Below are 23290 nucleotides of genomic sequence, written 5' to 3'. Positions count from 1 at the left end.
CCTGACCTCAAGAGATCTTCACAGCTCAGCCTCCAAAAGTGCTAGGATTACAGACATGAACCACCATGCCCGGCCACACCTTCGAATTCTTGATAACCTGTTCTACTACTCTAAGCAGTTTTCAGCTAAATAGCCTTGAATTTGCACCTGAGGAAACTCAGGTGCGAATCAAATAGCAAAATTTACATCATAAAGTATGAAGAGAAAAAGTGTGCGTTTGCTAGAGGGAAATTAAAACAGATTTGATCGCCAATTAAACAAAAACTATAGAAATTATAAAGTCCTTTTAAATATATACACATACACAAAGATCCTATAACTTTTACTTCAGAAATTTAACCATGAAATCGGGGCACGGTGGTTCATGACTGTAATCACAGACACTTGGGAGGCTGAGGCGGGCAGATCACCTGAGGTCAGGAGTTCAAAACCAGCCTAACATGGAGAAACCCCATCTCTACTAAAAATACAAAAATTAACTAGGCGTGGTGGTGCATGCCTCTAATCCTAGCTACTCGGAAGACTGAGGCAGGAGAATCAATTGAACCCTAACATTAACACTTCATACTTAACCTAACCCTAACTCTTAACCCTAACCCTAAACCCTAACCCTAACCCTAAACCCTAACCCTGCCCCGAAACCCTTACCCCTAATCCCTAAACCATAACACTAACCCTAACCCCGAACGCTAAACATAACCCCTAAACCTAACCCTAAACCTTAAGCCTAACCCCTAACCCTAACACCTAACCCTAAAACTAACCTAACCCTAACTTAAGACTAATGCTGACCCTGACCCTAACGCTACCCTAACAATACTAACTCTGACCCTGACCCTAAACCTAACCCCTAACCTTAACCCTAACCCTTAACCCTTAACCATTAACCCTGACCCTGACCCTAACCCTAACTGTAACCCTAATGACACTAACCCTGACCATGACCCTAACCCTAACCTCTAACCTTAACCCTAACCCTTAACCCATAACCATTAACGCTGACCTGACCCTAACACTGACCTAAAATCTAACACTAACCCTGACCCAAACCTTGAGCCAAACCTTAACCTAGACTCTGAACCTAACCCTAACCCCAACCCTAACACTAACCCCTAACCCTAATCCCTAACACCAAACCTTAACCCTAGCCCTTAACCTTGACCCAGACCCTGACCCTAACCAGACCCTGACCCTAAATTAACCCTGACCCTAACCCTTACCCCTCTTACCTGTAAATCTAAGCTAACCATAACCCTTCTTAACCCTAACCTTAAACCATAAACCTAACACTAACCCTAACCTAACTCTAACCCTAACCCTTAACACTTGAACCATACACTGAAACTGACCCTAAATCTGACATGTAAATACTAACACTAACTCTAAAGCCTAACCCTAACACTTACCCTTAACCCTAATCCTTACCCTTAAGCCTAACCCTATCCATGACCATGACCCTATCCCTTAACCCTGACATTGACCCTAACCCTAACCATGTCCATGACCCTGCAACTGACCATAGCCCAGACCATAACACCCTGACCCTATGACTTTGACGCTGACCCAAACCTGACCCTGACCCTGAGCCTAACCCAACACTGAATCTAACCGTTAACCCTTACCCCAACCCTAACTCTAAGATAATCCTAAACCTAACACTTAACCCTAACCCTTAAGCCTAACCCAACCCAAACCCTAACTGAAACCCTAACCCTTAACCCTACCCCTAGCCCTAGCCCTACCCCTACACCTAGCCTTAACTAACGCAGAACCCAAACCGTAAACGCTAAACCCTAAACCTAACCCTACCGTAACCCTAACCCATAACCCTAACCCAAAATCCTAACCCTAACGCCTAAAAATAATCCTAACCCCAACCCTGACCCCTCACACTGACCCTGACTCTGATGTGACCCGGATCTAGACGTGAATCATAGCCATAGCCGTAACTCCAACCCCAACCACAAACCCTAACCCTAACCCTAGCCATAACCCTATCCCTGAACCCTGAACCCTGGTCCTGACCCTGACCCTAACGCAACCCCAACCCTAACCCTAACCCAACCCCAACCCTAGCCCTCACCCAACCCTAACCCCAACCCTAACCCTAACCCTACCCCTAAGCCCTACCCCTAACCTAACCCTAACTGAACCCTAACCCAAACTCTACCTTAACTGTTAACCCTAAACCCTAACCCTAACCCCCATCTGTATCCCTCGTGCCTTCCCCAACTCTACCTCCTAACCCTAACCTTAAACCTTTGTAGTATAATAGTGTCTGAAGTTTCCCCAGTGCAATGTCACAGTGGACTGTGGGGTTTCGTCCAACAATGTCTCTATGTTCCAGCCCATTTCCAGGCTGGTCAGAGAAGGTACTAGCTTGTGGCAACTTAGGCCAGCTGGCGCTGGCAGGGGCTGACTTGTGAGGTGCTAGAGACTGTGATGGAGCAGGTAGTGGCTGTTGTACAGAAGATGTACCAGGCCATGATCTCAGCTGTGCAGCAGGCATAGTCAAGCAGGTAGCATAGCAGGAAAGCTGGCAGCAGCAGTCCCTGCTCAGTGGAGCACATGCAGCTGCTCAGTATCAACTGCATGGTGGCCGTGGCCACAGGTAGGACCTCCACAGGTGGAGGGTGGCCACTATGTCAATGTGAACCCCAACTTCTTGATCTACTACATTGTCTCCCTGGAGCCTGACTAGAGAGGCCTGGGGGTACCATTAGCCACAGGAAGTGTTAGGTATGGGCTCTGCAGATGATCTACACATCCACAGCATGCTGCTGCAGATGCCGATAAGGCAGATCCGGGCCAAAAAGTGATCTCTGTGCCCTTCCCGGAGCCTGTTCTACTTGCAGCAGCACTGTGCCCAGAGAGTGGTTAGGGTTACCAGATAGGGTGAGAGTTAGGAACTCTCCCTAACCCTACTGGACTGACCACCTGGTCGCTGCAGAGGGCAGGAGAGTCTGCAGCAGCATCTTCTCCTAGGCAAAGCCAGGGTCCAGGCCCCTCCTTCCTGAGCCACAATGCTGACCACTGACCAGGAGGACACAGCTCAGCACTGATAAATACTTTCATATACACTGGATGGAGTGGGGGGAAAACTGAGACAGGAGACTCACCATACTGTACCAGGTATCATGAACATTTCCATCGATTCCTCAACATTCTTTCCCTGCCAAACAAAGCCACTTGTATGTTTTGATGCTCTTCAAAAATTAAAAATAAAAAATGCAAAAATAGGTAAGAAAATGTGTGGTATTTTAAGTCCAGGCACGGTGGCTAACGCCTATAATCCCAGCACTTTGGGAAGCTGAGGCAGGAGGATCACCGGAGATCAGAAGTTTCAGTCCAGCTTCATCAACATGGTGAAACCCTGTCTCTATTAAAAATACAACAATTAGCCAGGTGTGATCGCACATGCCTGTAATCTCAGGTACTCAGAAGGCTGAGGCTGGAGTAATCGCTTGAATCCAGGAGGCAGAAGTTGCAGTGAGCCAAGATCGCACCACTGCACTCCAGCCTGGGCAACAAGAGCAAAACCCCATCTCAAAAAGAAAAAAAAGAAAGAAAGAAAAGAAAATGTGTGGTATTTTAAAAACAAGTTTGTTAAGGTTTAATTAACATCTAGTACGATGCGCATATTTACAGTTTACAAATTTTAGAAGAAAAATTTAAGTTCTATATTACAATACCTTACAGTCAAACTAGGGCAAAATATTTGTGACTCGTGTCATAAAAAGCTTATTTTCCTAATTTATGAAGTCCTATAGACTGTAAGAAAAAGAGAAACATAAAAAAGAAAGATGGGCAGCTGCTATGTGGAAAGGATGCTGGGCCATCCCCAAACACCTGTTCCTCCCTCACATAGGCATGGAGCTGAGCCGTGAGGTGGCCAGCCAGTTCTGAGGTGGCTATGGAATTGGTCTTGGTTTCTGAGTTGTGAAGGGGAGGGGTTTGTGCGCCACTTTCCCGGAAAGGCCTTAGGAAGCTCAGGTTTCCCTGAGCTTCTGCATGACCTGGACTCCTGCATGGCCCAGGAGTGTCTACCTCATGAGGGACAGCACAGGCCAGTGACAGAAACACAGTGAACTTTCCCTAGAGGCAAAATAGGCTAGACACAGAGCCACCAAGGTGCCGGATGTATAAAGCAGGACAGACCTCATATTCTCACTGTTTGCCCCCACTCCCTTCTTACAGGAGACAACAAGGACCCAGAAATCTACCACACTTATTGGAAAGGTCAGAAAACCAGCCAAATGGAACCCACGTTAGTCCAATCTTCCAGGAGCAGGGACCAGCAAATCAACACCATGGCCATGTGCCCTGTTCCCCGACGTTGCCGAGGGCCTGTTTCAGGACATGGCAGGGAATAGAAAGGCAAGTCCCACTGCCTTGCCCTACTTCAGGAAATGCTGGGACACAGGCCAGCTGGTTACCCCACCACCCTCACTTGCTAGGAGAGACCAGGGACCCTGGCCAACTGCCCTCCATTCTTTTTGCTCCCCAACTCCCAGTATACAAGCACAACCTGGCAAAATGACACCTGATGCCCCACACTCCAGGAGACACAGAGGGACCCAGCACATCCCACTTCCCCAAGCTTCTAGGAGATGGTGAGGACCCCATTGAGTTGCCCCTTACTGCTACTGTGTCACTATCAGGAGAGCTGGGGGACATCGGCAAACTACCCCCAACTGCCTATGCGACTCACTTCCATGAAAATGCAGGTACTGCTGCCAGTGGCATTCCCTCTTTTCAGGAGATGGCAGGGAAGCTGATAAGCCCATACCCACAGCCACACCATCCCTCCAAGTGAATGCAGGCACCCTTGTCAGCCAGCTCCTTCCTGGAGATGATGGGAAACCCTGCAATGCCACTGCTCTGCTCTACAGTTCCAAGATGTGGTGGGAAAACACTCCATCCACTTTCGTAAGACAAGCAAACCCTTGCTGCCCCTCTTCCAAAGATGGCTGAGAGCCCCTTCCATAATACAGAAGGGACCCTAGCATGCCTTCACTGGCTGCTTCTGTCTCTTCCAAAGAACTGCGGGGCCCCAGGAAGCTGCTCTGCCTTGCATTCTGCCATGCCCCATATCCAGAAGATGGCAGTGACCCAGGCAAGCTGACCCATGCAGTGGGTGTGGCACCAACTTGAAGACAGTAGGGAATCCCAGATTATCTTCTCGGCCACAGCAGGGACATGAGCATGTTGTCCCACTGCCACCTCCCCACATACAGATGTTGGGGACCCAGGAAAGCCATGCCACAATGCTGCTGTGTCTCACTTCCAGGGAAGGTGGGGACTCAGCCATGCCCTCCACACTGCCAGAACCCTCTACTCAGGAATCACCAGGAACCCCTGCAAAACTGCCATTTTAATACACCCCATCTGACAAGAGACAGCACAAACACTGGCAAGACATGCTCTGCAGACGGTATAACTACCACTGCACCAAAGCACAGGGAGATGTCACATTGCTCCCTCAATGTCCCTGAGGTCATTCTATTCTGGGATCCAGCATAATTACCAATACCACTGCTGCCATCTTTCTGGAAATGGCGGTGACCCCAGTAAGCAAAACCCACAGCAATGCAGCTTTTATCAGATGGCAAAGACCTCGCCGAGCCACCAGCCTATGTGAACCCACTTGTCTGGAGAGACAGTAGGGCTCCAGTAAGCCTGGTCCCATCACCAGCTTAAGTTTTTTGTTTTGAGACAGGGTCTTACTCTATCACCCAGGCTGGAGTGCAGTGATGCCATCTTGGCTCACAACAGCCTCAACCTCCCAGGCTCAAGCAAGCCACACATCTTAGACTCCCAAGCAGCTGGAACTACAGGCATGTACCACCACACCCAGCTAATTTTTGTGGTTTTTGTAGAGAGGGTTTTGCCATGTTTCCCAAGTTAGTTTTGAACTCCTGGGCTCAAGTTATTTGCCCACCTCAGCCTCACAGAGTACTAGGATTATAGGCATGAGCCACCATGCCCAGCCCCAACATTTCTGTTTTGTTTGTTTGGATAGAGGGTCTTGTGGTTGCCCAGGCTGAGAACAGTGGCACAATCTCAGGTCAATGCAATCTCCACCTCCCAGGTTCAAGCAATTCTCATGCCTCAGCCTCCCAAGTAGCTGGGATTACAGGTGTGCACCACCACACCCAGCTAATTTTTGTATTATTAGTAGAGACGGGGTTTCACCATGTTGGCCAGGCTACTCTCAAACTCCTGGCCTCAGGTGATCCACCCACCTTTGCCTGCCAAACTGCTGGGATTACAAGCATCAGCCACCGTGCCTGGCCCCAAACAAGATTTTTTAGAGACACTCATAGAGCAATCAGCCACTGCTGTCCAGCCACTTACCAGGTGAACATGATGACTCTAACCCCTATATCAAATCTAACCCTAAAAATTAACCCTAATTCTAAACTTAGACTTCACCAGTCCTGGCTCTACCTGCCTGTGTTCCACCTGCCCAACTACCCACCCAACCAACCAACCTGAATACCAATGGTTAGGGAGACACAAACCTAGTGGGCAATGACATCCCATACAACCCTGGACTCTACAGACCAACACATGTGTCCCAGGTGAGGACCTGCTCAACAGCTCTTACCAAGAGGGTCTGGGGTACTTTGCAGCCTAATCTATAGGGAGGCCCAACCCCGCAGGTAGACTCCAGGACAAAAGTTGATGTCATGAGAGCAGAGTCAGGGACATCAGGCAGAGGGTGCTGACTCTGGACCAGGCAAGCTAAGGAACATCAGCTGTCACAGCTCAATGTGAGGTGCCATCAGTGCTTAGTTCAGTTCATGGGGCAACTCAACTTGTCACCTCTGTCCTAGAACAGCTAAGCTGTCTAGACAGCCTATGACTTGGGGGTACACGTTCCTTGGATGAGAGCAAACGATGCCAAACTCATGAAAAACAGATGGACCTAGAGTTGGTAAATTTATCAAATGTAATTAAGAAAGTAGATGAAACTTTTTTTTTTTTTGAGATGGAGTCTTGCTCTGTCGCCCGGGCTGGAGTGCAGTGGCCGGATCTCAGCTCACTGCAAGCTCCGCCTCCCGAGCTTCTCTGCCATTCTCCTGCCTCAGCCTCCCGAGTAGCTGGGACTACAGGCGCCCGCCACCTCGCCCGGCTAGTTTTTTGTATTTTTTAGTAGAGACGGGGTTTCACCGTGTTAGCCAGGATGGTCTCGATCTCCTGACCTCGTGATTCGCCCGTCTCGGCCTCCCACAGTGCTGGGATTACAGGCTTGAGCGACCGTGCCCGGCCGAAACTTTTTTTTTTTTTGAGATGGAGTTTTGCTCTTGTCGCCCAGGCTGCAGTACAATGGCGTGATCTCGGCTCACTGTAACCTCTGCCTCCCGGGTTCAAGTGATTCTCCTGCCTCAGCCTCCCGAGTAGCTGGGATTACAGGCATGCACCACCGCACCTGGCTAACTTTGTATTTTTAGTAGAGATGGGGTTTCACCATGTTGCTAAGGCTGGTCTCAAACTCCTGACCTCAGGTAATCCACCTGCCTCAGCCTCCCAAAGTGCTGGGATGATAGGGGCAAGCCGTGGTGCCTGGCCTAATAGTAGATGAAACCTTTTAAGATTTTGAAGAAAAACGTGCAAGCTGCAAAATTATCTTGTAAAGCAACCAAGAAGAATAATTTAAAATCCTGTGAGGAAGCAGCTCTGCTCTAAGAATGCTCAAAGAAGAAAATCCAAGGTTGCCAAAAAATCCACTTGTTAAATTGAGGTCATGGGATTTAAACAACATATTAGAAAACCAGATATCTCTGCACACATTACAAAATAATATGGGTAAGTATGAACAAGCTTCCAAGGAAAATGGAACCTGATGATAACCATGGTGAATACAGAGAAGCCCTTAGTTGAGCTCTGCCAGGTTAAGGGTTTGAAATTAGAGGTGATGGAGGGATTATAGCAGAAGGCAAACAATGATGTTAGTGACAAACAGCTCTGCAAGCTGAGTCTGAATCTATGACCCCAAACCCTAACCTTCACGTAATTTCTAACTCTTAGACCATCATCCCTAACACCTAATATCTAACACTAACCACATCACCGACCCAAAACTAACTCTAACCCAATCCTCACTCTAAAACCTCACCTTCACCCTCTAACCCTTATTCTATCCCCTAAGACTCACCCTAAACCCCCCATCACTCTCTAATCCTCTCCATCACCCTCACCCTAACCCAACCCCAACCTGATCCTCAAACTAAGGGTCAAACTGGGACCCTTAGGCTGGACAGATCAAGAGTAGGTGGTTTTAACAGGGCCCAATAGGGAACCCCTGGAGGAAGAACCATGGAGACACCAGCAAAGGAAAAAAGGGGAAAGATCTGCCCTAGCATCTCCTTTACTCAAGCACTCCAAACTCACAGAAAAAGATTTGAGAGCAGAGCCAACCACCAATGGGGGATGCAAGACAGGCAGCACGGTGATAATAAGATCCAAAAGATAAGGACTGTCCTAGTCCAATCATTCAAAGTCCCTGAGGGACAGTTAATTTATTGGCTCATTCTAATATGGAAGACTGAACATCAAATCCATGGGGCATCTCACAAGAGACATGAGTATTAGAAGATTTAGTAAAAGCGTGTTTCAGTGAAATGTAAATCAAACAGTGTTTTGATGGGCACATAACAAGATGGGGCTGGGTAGCGGGCTAAAGACCTGGTCTGAACTGTGAAGTGAACCAGGCTTCTGTTTCCTTGAGACGCAGATTTCTAAAACCCCTAACTTGAAGTTCTGCATCTGGGTTGTAAATCGAGGAATCTTTTTGAGATCAGACATTTCCTTCCTACTGATGATTTCTAACAGCAAAGTGGCTGTCCATGATTTTAATAAGCAAAGATTCTCAGTGGGAAAACAGACACTCAAGGGGGTCATTATATGACACTTTACATCTGCACAGTGACCACAGAGGAAATCTATTTCCCGAATATGTTACCTTGGCCTGATTAATGATAGGGCAGAGAGCCACTTTCTCGCACAAAGCTGATGTTTACTTTCCTGGAAGCCAGTTACGCTAAGATCTGGAGGAAGAGTCATCCAGGCAAAAGGAAGAGCAAGGTTGAAGACCTTAAGGCAGAATTAAGTCCAGTTACCTCAGGAGCAGAGGGGGACCACATCAGAGAGGCCGTCGGGGCGTAAACACGTGCAGGCCTAGGCAGGGCCTTGTACATAAGACTTCATATTGTATCCTAGGTACAATGAAGTCACTGAATCAGGAGACAGTGATCCAACATACATGAAGGGTCAGTCTGGCTAACACAGCAGGCAGGGTAAGAACAGTCATTAAGTAGAATGAGCAGTACTGAGGATAAAGACAATGTGAAATACTTGAGATTTATTTTGAAGACAGAGCTGATATGCCAGTCAAAGTATTAAAAGTATATATGTAATCCCAGCACTTTGGGAGGCTGAGGTGGGTGGATAACTTGAGGCCAGGAGTTCGAGACCAGCCTGACCAACATGGAGAAACTCCATCTCTACTAAAAATACAAAATTAGCCAGACACAGTGGCACACACCTGTAATCCCAGCTACTTGGGAGGCTGAGGCAGGAGAATCATTTGATCTCAGGAGGCAGAGGTTGCAGTGAGCCGAGATTGCACCATTGCACTGCAGCATGAGCAACAAGAGCAAAGCCCCTTCTCAAAAAAAAAGAAAAAAGTATACAGAAGTATACAGTGCTGGAGAGACAGCAATCGAGGATGACACAGGTTTGCTGCTGAATCAACTAGACAGGCAGTCGTGCCATTCACCGAAAAGAAGCCAAAGTGTGGGGAAAAGAGAGATCAGACTGTTACTGTGTCTATATAGAAAGAAGTACACATAAGAGACTCCATTTTGTTCTGTATTTGAGATGCTGTTAATCTGTGACCCTACCCCCAACCCTGTCCTTGCAAGAGACATGTGCTGTGGTGACTCAAGGTTTAATGGATTTTGGGCTGTGCAGGGTGTGCTTTGTCAAACAAGTGCCTGAAGGCAGTATGCTTATGAAAAGTCAGCACCATTCTCTTAATCTCAAGTACCCAGGGACGCGCGTACACTGCTGAAGGTCGCAGGGACCTCTGCCTAGGAAAGCTAGGTATTGTGCAAGGTTTCTCCCCATGTGATAGTCTGAAATATGACCTCGTGGGAAGGAAAAGACCTGATCATCCCCCAGCCTGACACCCGTGAAGGGTCTTTGCTGAGGAGGACTACTATAAGAGGAAAGAAGGCCTCTTGGCAGTTGAGATAGAGAAAAGCATGTCTCCTGCCCGTCCCTGGGCAATGGAACATCTCGGTGTAAAACCCAATTGTTATGTTCTGTTTCCTGAGAAAGGAGTAAACTACCTTATGGCTGAAGGTGGGATGTGCTAGCAGCAATGCTGCTCTTTATGCACTAAAAAGGTTTATGGAGATGTTTGCATATGCATAACAAGGCACAGTACTTTTCCTTAAACTAATGTCACAGAGATCTTTATTCATATGTCTTACTGCCGACCTTCTCCCTACGATGATACTATTATCCTGCCACTTCCCTTTTTCTAAGATGGTAAAGATAATGATCAATAAATACTGAGGGAACTCAGAGACCGGTGCCATCATGGGTCCTCTGCATGCTGAGCACTGGTCCCCTGGGCCCACTTTTTCTTTCTCTATACTTTGTCTCTATGTCTCATTTCTTTTCTCAAGTCTCTCGTTCCACCTAATGAGAAATGCCCACAGGTGTGGAGGGGCAGGCCACCCCTTCACCAAAGGGAAACCGGAGCCTAATCAAGTGTCTTAAACACGTCAAGTTTGAAATGCCTATGAAACACCCAAGTGGAAATGCTGAGTAGGCAGCTGGGCTCCAGGTATCAATCGAGTCTGGGAACCGAGTTTGGAAGATACCAGCAAACATCAAGCCACCAACGAGGATTAGGTCACCTGGAGATTCCCAGTTCCATGGAACAGAGGGCCTGAGATTGACATGGCCAACATTTAGACAAGAAGTCTGCCGAGGCTCAATCCAGGTCTCAGGCCAGAACTGTTAGGGCAAGAAGCTCCTTCCTCCTAAGAAGAGAGCCATGCCTGGTGGGTGCCATGCTGGTTCCCTGAGGATGACACCTGCTCAGGAATGAAGGCAACATGGACAAAGGACCCAGGCAAGGGACTGGACCCAGGGAACCAGACCCCTGCCATCTTCTGTACTTCCTCTAACACAGGTGGTCAGCACACTCTTTCACTCGTTATCCAATTTTATCAAAAACAGACACTAGGGCAATGTGACATAACAGCATTAAGCACTAAACCATTTGACAGGGATTCCTTTCAAAAGTGAAAAACAGTGTATAATTACATAGCTTCTCCACTAATCTTTGTTACCAACAGCCACTTAATCTAATCCTAAAGACTGAGTACAATATTCTTTCTACAATACTTCAAACAGCCACTTCAATTTATTGTATATTTTCTAAATGCACCTCTCTCTCTCTGTTCTGAAAGAGAGAATATTTCATCAGAAAACAAACGGGGTCTTTTGCCTATCTGATGGTCTCACACCTTCACAACAGCTCCAAATCCTTGGACCAGCCAGGGATAGACCAATCCCAGGGTTCTCTGCCAACAGAAGTCCTGGAAAGGCTCTGCACTCAAAACAAACCCCTACACCACCCCAAGGGAGGGGGAATGTTCCAGTCTGGGGGAGAAGCTAAAAGAAATTGAACCTAAACTCTTCATCAGGAGTGTCCAGAGTGGCTTTGGTTCTCCCTATAGGGCGAGGCCTGCAGACCCTTCGGCTCTTCTTTCTGGTGGCTCCATCTACAGGCTGCACCTGGGCTAAATAAGCGGCTGTCAGGGGAGAGAAGCAGCATATATGAGAACTGAATAACAACAGCTAACATTACCTGTACAGTTATGTTTGCCCATACAATTCTAACCACTTTGAATAAATTAACTAATTCCTCAAATTTGTAAGGTTGATATTACTATCACCCCCCATTTAGAGAGGTTCAGTAGTTTACAAAAGGTGTTAGTACTACTATGTAGTAGATCCAGGATTTGAACCTAGCTCATCTGGCTCCACGAATTGCACTCAAACTGTTATGGGATATGGCTTCATTGCCAGTAGAGAAAGCCAAGACACAAAGACATGAGGCAGCTTTCCCCAAGCCAGGAGCAGGACTAACATAGGACCACACTCTTTCCCGCTCCTCCCATGACCTCCTCGCTGCTTCCCAGGTTCAGTCCTGGGAAAAGGAGAGACAGGTCCACGCGTGCTCTTTCCCTGTTCCCTCAGGCTTCCCTGAGCTCATCTCCTTCCCTCACCAGCCTTGTTGCTCTGGGCCTTCTTCCTTTCACCCCCTAGGCACTTCCTCCTTAAATTAGGCTTTCCTGAATCAACCAATTGCTAGCTCCTCACCAGATCTGAGAGCCCGCAGGGCCTCACGCCATTCGGCTTCCATCTGAGCCCTATAGTCTCCAAACAAGGAGTGCATCAACTGCCTCTTCCGGGGCAGGGGCGTTCTTTTGCTGCGCAGGGTTCGGATTGCTCCAATAGCCTGCTCTTCTGCGAATAAAAACAAATGACTAGTGAAAACCTCTACTACTGACCTCCTACCGCCCCACCGCAAAGGAAACAACTTCATCCTCTGCCAGCACCTGCAGGCCAGGCGGTGCCACTGTTCACATTCCCCAGCTCTATAGAAAGGTCCCTTACTCTGTTTCGGGGTGGGTTTCTGCCTCTTGAGGCCAAGCTCCAGTTGTTCCACACACCAAGCCAATTCCTGGGCCAACTGCTGCGCCTGTGACGGATTTGGGGAAGTGGCTGTGAGAGGGCACTGGGACACAACACAGCGCCTGGCACCATCCCATCCCCCTCCCCGCCTTATCTCCGGGACCCCAGATCACATGTGCCCGTGGATTCGCACCCGGGGATTCTACCCTTCCTGACTGACGCCCGCCCTTGCCTGGGCCTCAGCGCTTAGGGGAACTTCTTCTGGGGCGGGTTTCTCTGGGGCCTTCTCGCCTCCATTTGCCACAGAGGCCCTGTTTCGGGTTTTCTTCTTATTCTTTTGTTTTTTCGAGGCTGCACTGCTTTCATCGCCTAACGGGTGCGCTCTGGTGTCGGCATTATTGCTTGTGGGTTGCCCTGCGCAGAGACAGACAGTGGAGGGATTCCGGATGCTGGAAACGGCGCCGGGAAGCCGGTGTCTGCGGGACGCGCAGGGAGTACCAGGGCCTGGGGCCGCCGCTGCCTCCCCAGCAAGATGTCCTAGGGCCTGGAGAAAGGGGGGCAGCACGAGGGTCACGGAGGGCCACCGACAGTACAACGCCCAGCCACCCGCGCGTCTTCTCCACACCGCTCACCGCCATGCTCCGCAGTCGCCACCGCAACTACGCGAGGCGCAGAGTCCCACGTCGAATTCCGTCCTCCAAGAGGGCGCCTGCGACTCTAGGTTCCGCAGGGTCGCGGGCGGGGCGGGGCGGGGCGCGGGGGCCCTGAGGGAAAGGGGCGAGGCTGGGGCGGGATGAAACTGGGGCGAGGCGAAGCTAGGACGGGGCTGGGACCTGGCTGAGGCGAAGCTGGGACGGGGCTGGGGCGGGGCGGGGGCGGGAAGGGGACAGGCGGGGAGGGGAGAGGCGGGGCTGGGTGAGGCTGGGGCGGGATGAAGCTGGGGCGAGGCGAAGCTGAGACAGGGCGAGGGTGGGGGGGGGCTGGGGCGGGGGTGGGGGGGGGCTGGGGCGAGGGTAGGGCGGGGCGAGGCGAGGCCAGGCCCGGGTCGGGGGGTGCCTGGGGGATTCGGGAAGAGGCTGCAGGGGGGGGTCTCCGAAGGAACCTTGTGAGCGAGTGCTCGCGGGCACCGACTATGTGCCTGGCACCTTTCCGGATAAAAGTTCAAAGCTCTACACAAGGGTGTGTCTTCTCAAGGCTCACCTTTTGGTGGGGAGGGAAAAGCATGTAAACAGAACGTGAGCAGCTGTGACGCAGGAGGGTGGTCAGCAAAGACCCTGGGAAATGGGGAAGAGGCGCAGGCCTGGGACCCGGCGCAGCCCGCGGCGCTCGCTCCCAGAGGGTCAGGACACGGTCGGTTGAGAGGCCGGCGACGCGGGACGTGGGAGCTCGGGTGAGGTCTGTGAATTGGGAGGGCCCCCGTCATAGATGTTTACTTCCGTTCTAACGCAGTGGGAAGTTGCTGCAAGATGTAAATCTGAAGAGTGGCATAATCGTAGATGTGTGTTCTGCGGATCTCACTGCTCCTGTGCAACGAGTGGGGCACATGGGGTGGAGGGATGTGGAGGTGCTCCTCAGCTGCCCAGGTCGCACCTGCCCTCTCCCCTCACTCCGCTTCACCCCCGCCCGCCGCCAGTTCCGCACGCGCGTCTCAGCATCCAGCGTTTGGTTCTCCAATTCCAGCTCCACCGGAACAGGTCTGAAACCTCTCTGCACCTCGGCTTCCGCATTTAAGCGATGGCAGCAGCCTTCTCGAGGGGGCGGTGAGGTCAAAAGACTTACAGGTGGGAAGTGCAAGGTGCACAGTGGACGCGAGCTGGATTCTGAGCTTGATCACTACTTGGAGGTGGGGAAAAGGCGCCCGAGAGAGGGGGACAGTGCGCAGCCAGACGTCCTAGGTCAGGAAGGGCCGGGTCCAGAGGCCGCAGAATAACCCCAGGCTGAGCGTCGGCAGGAACGCTCGGTGTTGGGGTCCCTTCCTTCCTTCGCAGCCGCACGCCGCCGGCGGCACCTCTGCGCCTGCGCCCTCTCACCTGCAGATTCCGCCAAGGGCTTGTATGGACTTAACCAAGAAGGAACAGGACTGCCGGAGCATTGAGTACTATCAGCCGCCTAGAGCGGACCCACGAAACCTGGAATTCAATTGGTTGGTGAGCTGAGGGGCAGGGCGGAAGTTCAGATTAGGTATTTCCGGTCCAGGGGGTTTGACTCGCCGCGGCAGGGGAGTTAGCGTTGGCCCTCCTTCCCTTCCGGTGGTCGAGCTGAGTGAGTCCCGAGCTAGGGCGCCTGGTGCGGAGGTGTTGGAACGGCGCTGGGGCGGGCAGGGATGGTGCGGGGGTTCTGAGGGGCCAAAAGACACAGCTCGCGGCCTCAGTGACCCGTAGAGGAGGCGCCGAGGGCGGCTGCGGGTTGTTGAGCGCCCGCTTTGTGTTGACTGAGGGACGGGCAGGGCGAGGGTGATGTGAGGCGGGAGCGGAGGCGGCGGGGCGTGCGGGTCCGCGGGCTGTCCTCCACGCTCCCGAGCAACATTGAAGCAGGGAAGCCAGATGGATAAAAAGGCCTCGCAGAGGAAGGGAGTTTGGGCAATGTAAGGGGATGAGCTGAATTGTGCTTTTTTTTTTTTCTTTTCAGAAGACAGAAAAGTGTATTTTATTTAGCAGGAATGGATTGAAAGGGTAGAGCTGTGGTGTGAAGGAGCGTCTGCTGTGGGGAAGGAAACGAACAGGCAAGAGATGATATCTCACACATGCGCTGGAACAAGCTGAACGCTCATTCGTTTAGTAGGCACTCGGTAAATGCTGACTTACTGATTAAGACAATTGAGACTTGGTATTGTTTGGGTTTGCTAATACTGTGCTGAGCATTTTATACATATTCTCATTTAACTCAATATAGTCACTTAAGGAGTAGTGTCAATCTCATTTTATGGTCTGTGGGAAAACTCAAGTCACTTACCTGAGACCTCCGCATTAGTAAGTGGTGGATCCAAGGTTAGAACTCAGTCCTATTCGAGTCCAGAGCCCATGCGCCTAACAGCGGCATTACATGCCTCCCGCATGAGTTTAGGAGTGAAGGCAGAGTGCATTAAGAGGCACCGCTTGTGATTCACAAAGGGCATAAGCAGCAGGGGCCAGTCAAAGGCAAGCCCTGTCTGACGACTGGAAGATTCCCTCTGACCAAGGTGTGCCTCAGCTGGAGACTGTGAAGACATCAGTGAGCTTGTGTTCATCGGCCAGTCAGAAAATCTGTCCAAGAGAGGCTTAAATGATGAAGATGAGGCAGGGTTTGTCCCAGAGTTTGTTGTGAAGTGCCAGGGCTCTAGAATGTGTCTCTTGACTTTCCTTTGTGGTCACTCCATTCCCCTTACTTCCTTTCATCTTCCTTTCAAACTTCCCTTAGCATCTCGGTGACGAGAACTGGGCCTTGCGGTCACCTAGAGCCGAGGGAAAAGGGCGCATTTCCTCCTGAACTAAACGAAGGAATTTGTTTATGTGCAGAGGGCTGTGGGGAGGTGACTGGCTGTGTATGCTGAGGCCAGTTGGGAAGGCTTCTGTGGGAGTGACACATGTCACTGCTAAAATAAAACCAGATTTGTGGTTTTAGATGTCGTCTGTGTACTGACAGTTTTCAGTATATACCCAACCAGCCCAACCTCACTCTTGAATTTTCAACTTGTATATCCAAATGCCCTAATTTTCCATTTGTAAATCTAATAGGTATCTTAAACATTACTGTATACAAGACAACTTTTACATTTAATCCTTCTGCAGTCTTACTCTTTTGAGTATATGGAAATTTCATCATTTCGGTTGCTCAGGCCAAAACTCTTGGTGTCTCGGCCTACATGAAATTCATCTGCAAATCCTATTGATTGTACCTTTGAAATGTGTCCATAATCTGACTGCTTTTTGTCACTTCTGCCACCACCAGTCTAGTCCAAGACATTCATCTCTAGCTGGATTGTTGCTAGAACCTTCTGACTGGTTTCAGTTTTTTCCTTACCCCCACCCCATAGTCTATTCAAAGCACCCTCAAAGCAGCAGCTGTAGAGACCACATCTGAGGTTATATCATTCTTCCCAGACATTCCAGGCACTTCCCATCCATTCAGAATAAAACGCATAGCCCTAAGGCCTACAAAGTACCCTCCCCAGAGGGTACCCACCTATTTCACCCTCCCCTACTCTGTTCAGCCCCTCTGGCTTCCTTGCCTATTCCTGAACACAGGTGTGCTTGCATCTCAGAACCTTTGCACTTGTGCCCTCCTCCTGCCTGGGATGTACCTCCCTGATATCCACATGGTGCCTACCCTCGCTCCATCCAGATCTCCGATTTGTTGTCACTTTATCGGAGGTGTCTTCCCTGGCCCATCCTGTGTAAAATATCTTCACCACCAGCCGCTGCCCTCGTGCTGCGGCATTCATTCTTTGTATGTCACACGTACGTGTCAACTTCTCCATTTGCTCGTTCACTGCCTTAGCACAAGAGCCTGGTCCGCTATTCTCAGCTGTTTGCCCTCTGCCCAGGACCTCATAGATGGACCTGGGAAATGCAGTCCATTCTCTTTTCTGGCCAAGTGCACCGCAAGGGTCCTGGCTTTCACATGGTGGCCTCAGGATGCTGTCATCCCAGGGGCCTCAGGAAGGCCTCTCTTGAGACATGGAGAAGTATAGCAGGAAAGTGGGGAGGGGATATGATCTCAGAGACCACTGGCTACTTTTCGTTCATCCACCTTTCCTGGGGTGCTCAGGCAGCTCATAAATGGGTCTCTGCTACCACAAAAGGTCTGGGCCCTCTCAGAGCACCTGTGGGGAGCAGAAGGTTGGTCAGGCTCCATCACCCTCTTCTCCCTGCGGCTCTGCCCACACCTCAGGACAAGCTCAGAGACCTAGTGATGGCTGTCATGCAGCTCCTTGGTGGGCTCCAGGTGAGTGGTCCTCATGGAGACTCTTCCATATGACCTCAGCCTTTTCTTGGCAGGAGTCTATCTATGAGGGGCTGGTCCCAGAGGGTGGACAGCTCCCTGTCTCCTCTGATGTCCTCTGTTCCTGAGTTCAAGTCGCTGAAATGTACTTCTCACTGTTTTCCTGTCCCTGGACCAGGTACAGTAGAGGTCAGGGTTGGGGCACACCAAGATGAGCCAATATAGTGTCTGCCTTAAAGAGTTGACATTAGTGGGGAAGACAGGTACATGTTCCCAGAGGGATTTTACCAGTCCTGAGCTTAGTGTCTTCTCCCTCCAGGTTCTGACCTGAGGGCTGCATCAAGATCTTGTCATTCCACATCATGGTTTCCTTTGAGGATGTGGCTGTACCCCTCTCCCAGGAGGAGTGGAACTGTCTGATCCCTGCTCAGAGGGGCCTCTACAGGGATGTGATGCTGGAGACCTATGGGAACCTAGTCTCACTAGGTAAGTTCCCTCCCTGGGGCTCAGCTCCTGGGCTTCCTGCTCCTTAACCTTGAGGCTCAAGCTTGGGGCTCAGAGGCTCCTCATACTCTGGGCCCAAAGACCAGACATTTTGACCCTGGTACCATGCAGGTCTAGTTTGCACAGAGATGGGAACAGGTGGTACTGGGACCCTCCTTGATTTTTTTTTTAGTAGGCAGTGTCTCTCTCTGTTGCCCATCCTGGAATGCAGTGGCAAGACCATAGCTCACTGTAACCTTGACATCTTTGGTTGAAGAGATTCTCCCACGTCAGCCTCCCAAGTGCCCAGGACTACAGACAAGGGCCACCATGCCTGTCTTATTTTATTTTTTTAGAGACAGAGCCTGTATGTTGCCCAGGTTGGTCTCAAACTCCTAGCCTCAAGGAATCCTCCCACCTTGGCCTCCCCAACTTCTGGAATTACAGGCATAAGCCAGCATGCCTGGCCAACCCTCCCTGATGTATATAGAAGGAGAATATTATTCATTGCACAGTTAGTACATTCCTATCCCCTGAATTAATCTTTCTGCATCTTGAAGATCGGTGGTAGGATACACAGTTTATAAATGAACCTGAGACTAGCAAATACTGTCACTTTTCGTAAGTTTACGCAGCCTATTGGTGGCAGATCTGGGATTTGGATCTGTTTAGTTTCAGGGCCCGGCTTTCCTTTCACTGGAATGTGCTCTTCCCTTTAGCCCTTTTTTTTTTTTTTTTTTTTTTTTGGTTTCTGCTAGCCTTTATTTGAGAAAATTTACACAAAAATCCCCAATCCAACATTTACAAGTGAATCTGTATAAATCCCATATGCCTCTTTCCCAAACGAACTGAAAAATGGCTTTATGACAGGGGTCCATGACAATGGTATAACAAGATTTACTTAAACTGCATCATTCTCATTTATGTTGTACAGACCATTTTGGATAATATGCTCAAAAATGGAGGAAAGCACATAACACCCTTGTTTTTAAAGCTTATTTCCTCTTGTATCAGTCTTTTGTCAAAGGCAAATACCTTTACTTTTTGGATAAAACCAAGATATAATATCAATTAACTTTTAAACCAAAAGCACAAAATGTCCCAGTTGATAGTTCTGGCATGAATAAAGGGAAGGGACATGAAAGAATGTCAATTCCTACAAAACTTAAGTTTAGGGTCACACTTGGGAACAAAAGCATCAACAAAATAAAATAATTCTCTTCTCCTATCTTCTTGACATTTTGGCACATCAGAAGAACATAACAGAGTAGCTTTCATTGCTCCTAAAAAGGGGAAAGGCACCAGTCAGAAATAGGAAAGAAAATCTTGTTAGGCTAATGGTACATGATAGAATTTCACATTAAAAAGTTTACAGATGGAGGCTGGGCATGATGGCTCACACATGTCATCCCAGCACTTTGGGGGGCTGAGGCCAGCAGATCACTTGAGGTCAGGAATTCGAGATCGGCCCGGCCAACATGGTGAAACTTCATCTCTACCAAAAATACAAAAACCAGCCAGGCGTGGTGGTGTGCGCCTGCACTGCCAGCCAGTTGGGAGGCCAAGGTGGAAGAACCATCCGAAACCAGGAGGTGAAGGTTGCAGTGAACTGAGATAGCGCCGTTGCACTTCAGCCTGGGCATCACAGCAAGACTGTCTCAAAAAAAAAGAAAAAAGTTTAAGGATGGATTTTTTTTTTTTTTTGAGACGGAGTCTCGCTCTGTCGCCCAGGCAGGAGTGCAGTGGCCGGATCTCAGCTCACTGCAAGGTCCGCCTCCCGGGTTTACGCCATTCTCCTGCCTCAGCCTCCCGAGTAGCTGGGACTACAGGTGCTCGCCACCTCACCTGGCTAGTTTTTTTGTATTTTTAGTAGAGACGGGGTTTCACTGTGTTAGCCAGGATGGTCTCGATCTCCTGACTTCGTCATCCTCCCATCTCAGCCTCCCAAAGTGCTGGGATTACAGACTTGAGCCACCGCGCCCGCCCTTAAGGATGGATCTTAACCCACATATTATTTTCTCTACTTGGATGCATCCTCTGTAACTTAGTGTATGTAATACTAGAGATAGATTTTTTTCAATGTCTGCTGCCTATGGTAAGGACCTGCAGCCAGGTTCTCAAAAGCAGTACCTGCCAGTTCTTAACAGCAGATGGCAATGTTGTACAGGTTAACAACGGAACTACTTTTATGCCACCCCAGAGGAAGATATAAGAAGTCAAAAGGAAAAAAAAAAAAAGAACTGATTTGGGTTCATAGTAGCAGGAACATAAACAGAATAGCCTGGGATTTTAACAACATAACTCATTCCCTCTTCCACCTTTGTACTTTATCCAGGTCAACACATCAGGATTCTCTAACAATTCCAGTATTCTGCTTCTTTACTGTAAGATCCATGTAATTCTTGCCACTGTGATTAAACAAGCCCTGTAATAGTCAGCAGGGTTAAAAAGAGATTACAGAAAGGATAAACGCCTACCTACTTTCTTGGGGGATGTGGGAAAGATTTCAAGTGACAACATTTTTCATAACTGTTTATAAACGTGGTCATTTATATTCACGTTTTCTCTTATTTACATTAGTTTGGCCCTTAGGCACCTCATACTCCTACAGTGATTATTGGCTTTGCTTTCATTTGTTTTGGATTTTTAAGTATTTACTATATTAATGGTCCTCCTAGATATCTATTTTATACATCATATCTCTTAATTCTCTAGATGGAACACTGAAGGACAGGAATTAAGTGACTGGCCATGCAAGAAGAGTTGGAAATTTTACTTATTTTTCCTTGGTAGAAGTTATGTTAAAAATTCAAGCAACCACGTATCTAACAGAGGAGTTTTATCTGGGATGTATAAAAACTCTCAAAACTCAATAGTAAAAAGAACAAATGACCTAAATAGAAAATAGACGAAAGATATGAACAGAAATTTCAATGAAAAGGATATATAGATGGCAAATTAGCATATGAAAAGATACTCAACATCATTAGCCACTGGAAAATGCAAATCAAAACCACATGTGGTGTCAGTACACACAGCTATGTGAATAGTTAAGATAAAAAATAGTAGTAATACCAAACACTGGTGAGGATGTGAAGAAACTGGATCAGTCATACATTGCTGTATGAATTGTATGAGTGGCTGTGTGTAAAAGGTACAGCCACTCTGGAAAAAGAGTAGGGTAGTTTCTTACAAAAATGTACGTGTTTACCACACAACCCAGCAATTGCCTTTTTGAGCATTTATCCCAGAAAATGAAAATATATGTTCACATAAAAACCTGTACATGAATGTTCACAGCAGCTTTATTAGTAAGAGCAAAAAAATGAAAACAACTCTTATGTCCTTTAGTAGGTGGATAGTTAAGCAAACTGTGGTACATCCATACCATGTCATACTACTCAGCAATCAAAAGGAAATGCCCAGACTTCACCATGATGCAATATATGCATGTAAGAAGTCTGCACTTATACCCCCTAAATATATAAAACATTTTTAAAAGAAAAAAAGGAAGAAACTGTTGATACATACAACAACTTGGATGAATTTCAAGAGAATTATGCTGAATGAAAAAAAGTCAACCTCAGAAGATTACATTCTATATAATTCCATCCATACAACATTCTTGAAATGACAAAATTACAGAGTTGGAGGACAGAACAGTGGCAGCCGCAGGTTTTGGTGAGGGGATAAGAGAGATGTGGCTGTGGCTGTAAAAGGGCAGTGGAAGGGATCCATGTGACAGAACTATTCTGTCTGTTATGATGGTGGTCACATGAATCTACACATGTGATAATACTGCATAGAATTATATACACATACATGAAAAATGTTCAAGCAGTTAAGCACGAATATCTTAATTGTCTAAAATGACATTTTCTTTAAGAGTTATCTACAGTTCAAAACTCACTTTTATGAAGTGTCACATCCATCACCATTTTAAGAGACATAAAATCATGAAAAGATATCACCAGAAGCTACATAAACGTTTCAGCCAAGGGTAAAGAGAAAGTTAAGAGTGTTTTCACAAGGCAGTTGAAAGAGGGCAATCCAAATGAAGTCAACATGGTCACACAAAAATCTTGGTAAAAGAACTAGAATGGAAGCACGAACCGCTGAGCAAGTGGGAGAAGAAAAGAAAACATGGTTCAAACAGATCACACAAGGGAACCCAGGACAAATGCTGACTTTGACATTATCTAGGTAACTCCTATCTTTCTGTCATAGGTGACTCTAATAATAGACCTATTGTTGCAAAAACCAGTCAACGTTCTACCAAATTAAAAAGAAGTCCCTCATTGACTTGTTGGGTGTAGGTGGTACCCCATGTCCTCCCACACCAAAAGAGATCAGTTCTGGCAAGAAAGCTCCAACCCACCTTGATGGTGCTGCTGATAGGATGCCTTAGGCCAGGCATGTCCCAGCGATGTTCTGCTGGCTGAGGTACAAGGTGGGAGGAGAATATGCCTCATTCATTACTTGATCAACTTCTTGGCCTTGAAGAAGCATTGCAGGTAGAAGACCTGCCAGGTGGCTAGTCCAGTAAGGCAGAACATTGAAAAGATGCTGAAGTATAGGACCCAAGTGTTTGTTGACTCATTGGTATCACACATCTCCTCTTCTCTCTTCTTCATGTAGGCAAAATCATTAACAGTAGATTCTGAAAGGTCTTCTAGGTGTTTCAGCTTCACCTCTAATGGTTTGAGCTTCTCAACTTTTGCAACCTCCATAATTTTTTGCCTCCACTCCATGCTTCATGTCTAGGATCACAAGTTGGTCAGGTATCTGCCCTGTTCCCTTGCTCTCAAAACACACTTCAAACGTCATAATCTTTAGTGGTAAAGGAAAATTTCCCCCTTGGTTGCCTTCTCTTTGGAGTAGAAAATATGGCCAGCAGAATCTGTAATCTTGAGGTGGCTGCGCAGGCCGCCAATGCCCCCAGACTGGTCAGAGATCTCGTACGTGCCAGTCACTGGCAGGTCCTTGTGGATCTCCTCATGGAGGCACTTGTGAGAATCAATGGGCAGATGGAAGGAGATGGCAAGGACCAAGCTGGGGCTGAGCAGGAACAAAAGCAGCAATGCCAATGGACAAGGGCCATGCCAGGCTGGTGGGCCAGACAAACCAGACATGGTGTTGGAGACTCATGCCCCCTTTAACCCTT

General features: G+C 48.3%; 2 protein-coding genes and 2 pseudogenes across 4 annotated transcripts in view; 1 reads left to right on the top strand and 3 right to left on the bottom strand.

Moving 5' to 3' along the window:
- Window positions 1-11419: 11419 nt before the first annotated feature.
- On the bottom strand, window positions 11420-14845 carry CUNH8orf33 (chromosome unknown C8orf33 homolog). 3 transcript variants are annotated; one of them, XM_033203289.1, is made up of 6 exons: window positions 14302-14434; window positions 13924-14200; window positions 12956-13137; window positions 12706-12790; window positions 12409-12555; window positions 11420-11837 (listed from the first exon to the last, which is right to left on the bottom strand). In XM_033203289.1, exons 2-6 carry the CDS (start codon window positions 14144-14146, stop codon window positions 11698-11700), a joined length of 777 nt encoding a protein of 258 aa, XP_033059180.1. In that variant the 5' UTR covers window positions 14147-14200; window positions 14302-14434; the 3' UTR covers window positions 11420-11697. The 3 variants fall into 3 exon arrangements, with proteins under 3 accessions (XP_033059180.1, XP_033059182.1, XP_033059183.1); XM_033203291.1 differs by lacking the exon at window positions 14302-14434 and adding an exon at window positions 13356-13487 and having other exon boundaries at window positions 12956-13267; window positions 13924-14060; XM_033203292.1 differs by lacking the exon at window positions 12409-12555 and having other exon boundaries at window positions 13924-14845.
- On the bottom strand, window positions 14144-14815 carry LOC117079455 (annotated as a pseudogene).
- Window positions 14846-14861: 16 nt separating the features above from the next.
- The window catches only part of LOC117079453 (zinc finger protein 252-like), a 44620-nt gene continuing 36191 nt past the window's right edge, over window positions 14862-23290 (top strand). Inside the window, 4 exon segments of the mRNA XM_033203288.1 lie at window positions 14862-14985; window positions 15352-15511; window positions 17700-17821; window positions 17963-18129. Coding sequence (XP_033059179.1) covers window positions 18006-18129 — 124 coding nt within the window. The 5' untranslated portion in view covers window positions 14862-14985; window positions 15352-15511; window positions 17700-17821; window positions 17963-18005.
- Window positions 22540-23264, bottom strand: LOC117079456 (annotated as a pseudogene).

Source organism: Trachypithecus francoisi, unplaced genomic scaffold (assembly GCF_009764315.1).
Source record: "Trachypithecus francoisi isolate TF-2019V2 unplaced genomic scaffold, Tfra_2.0 Lachesis_group7, whole genome shotgun sequence".
Classification (NCBI taxonomy): domain Eukaryota; kingdom Metazoa; phylum Chordata; class Mammalia; order Primates; family Cercopithecidae; genus Trachypithecus; species Trachypithecus francoisi.
Note: the sequence above shows the minus strand (reverse complement) of the source record. Positions and strands in the feature narration are given on the sequence as shown.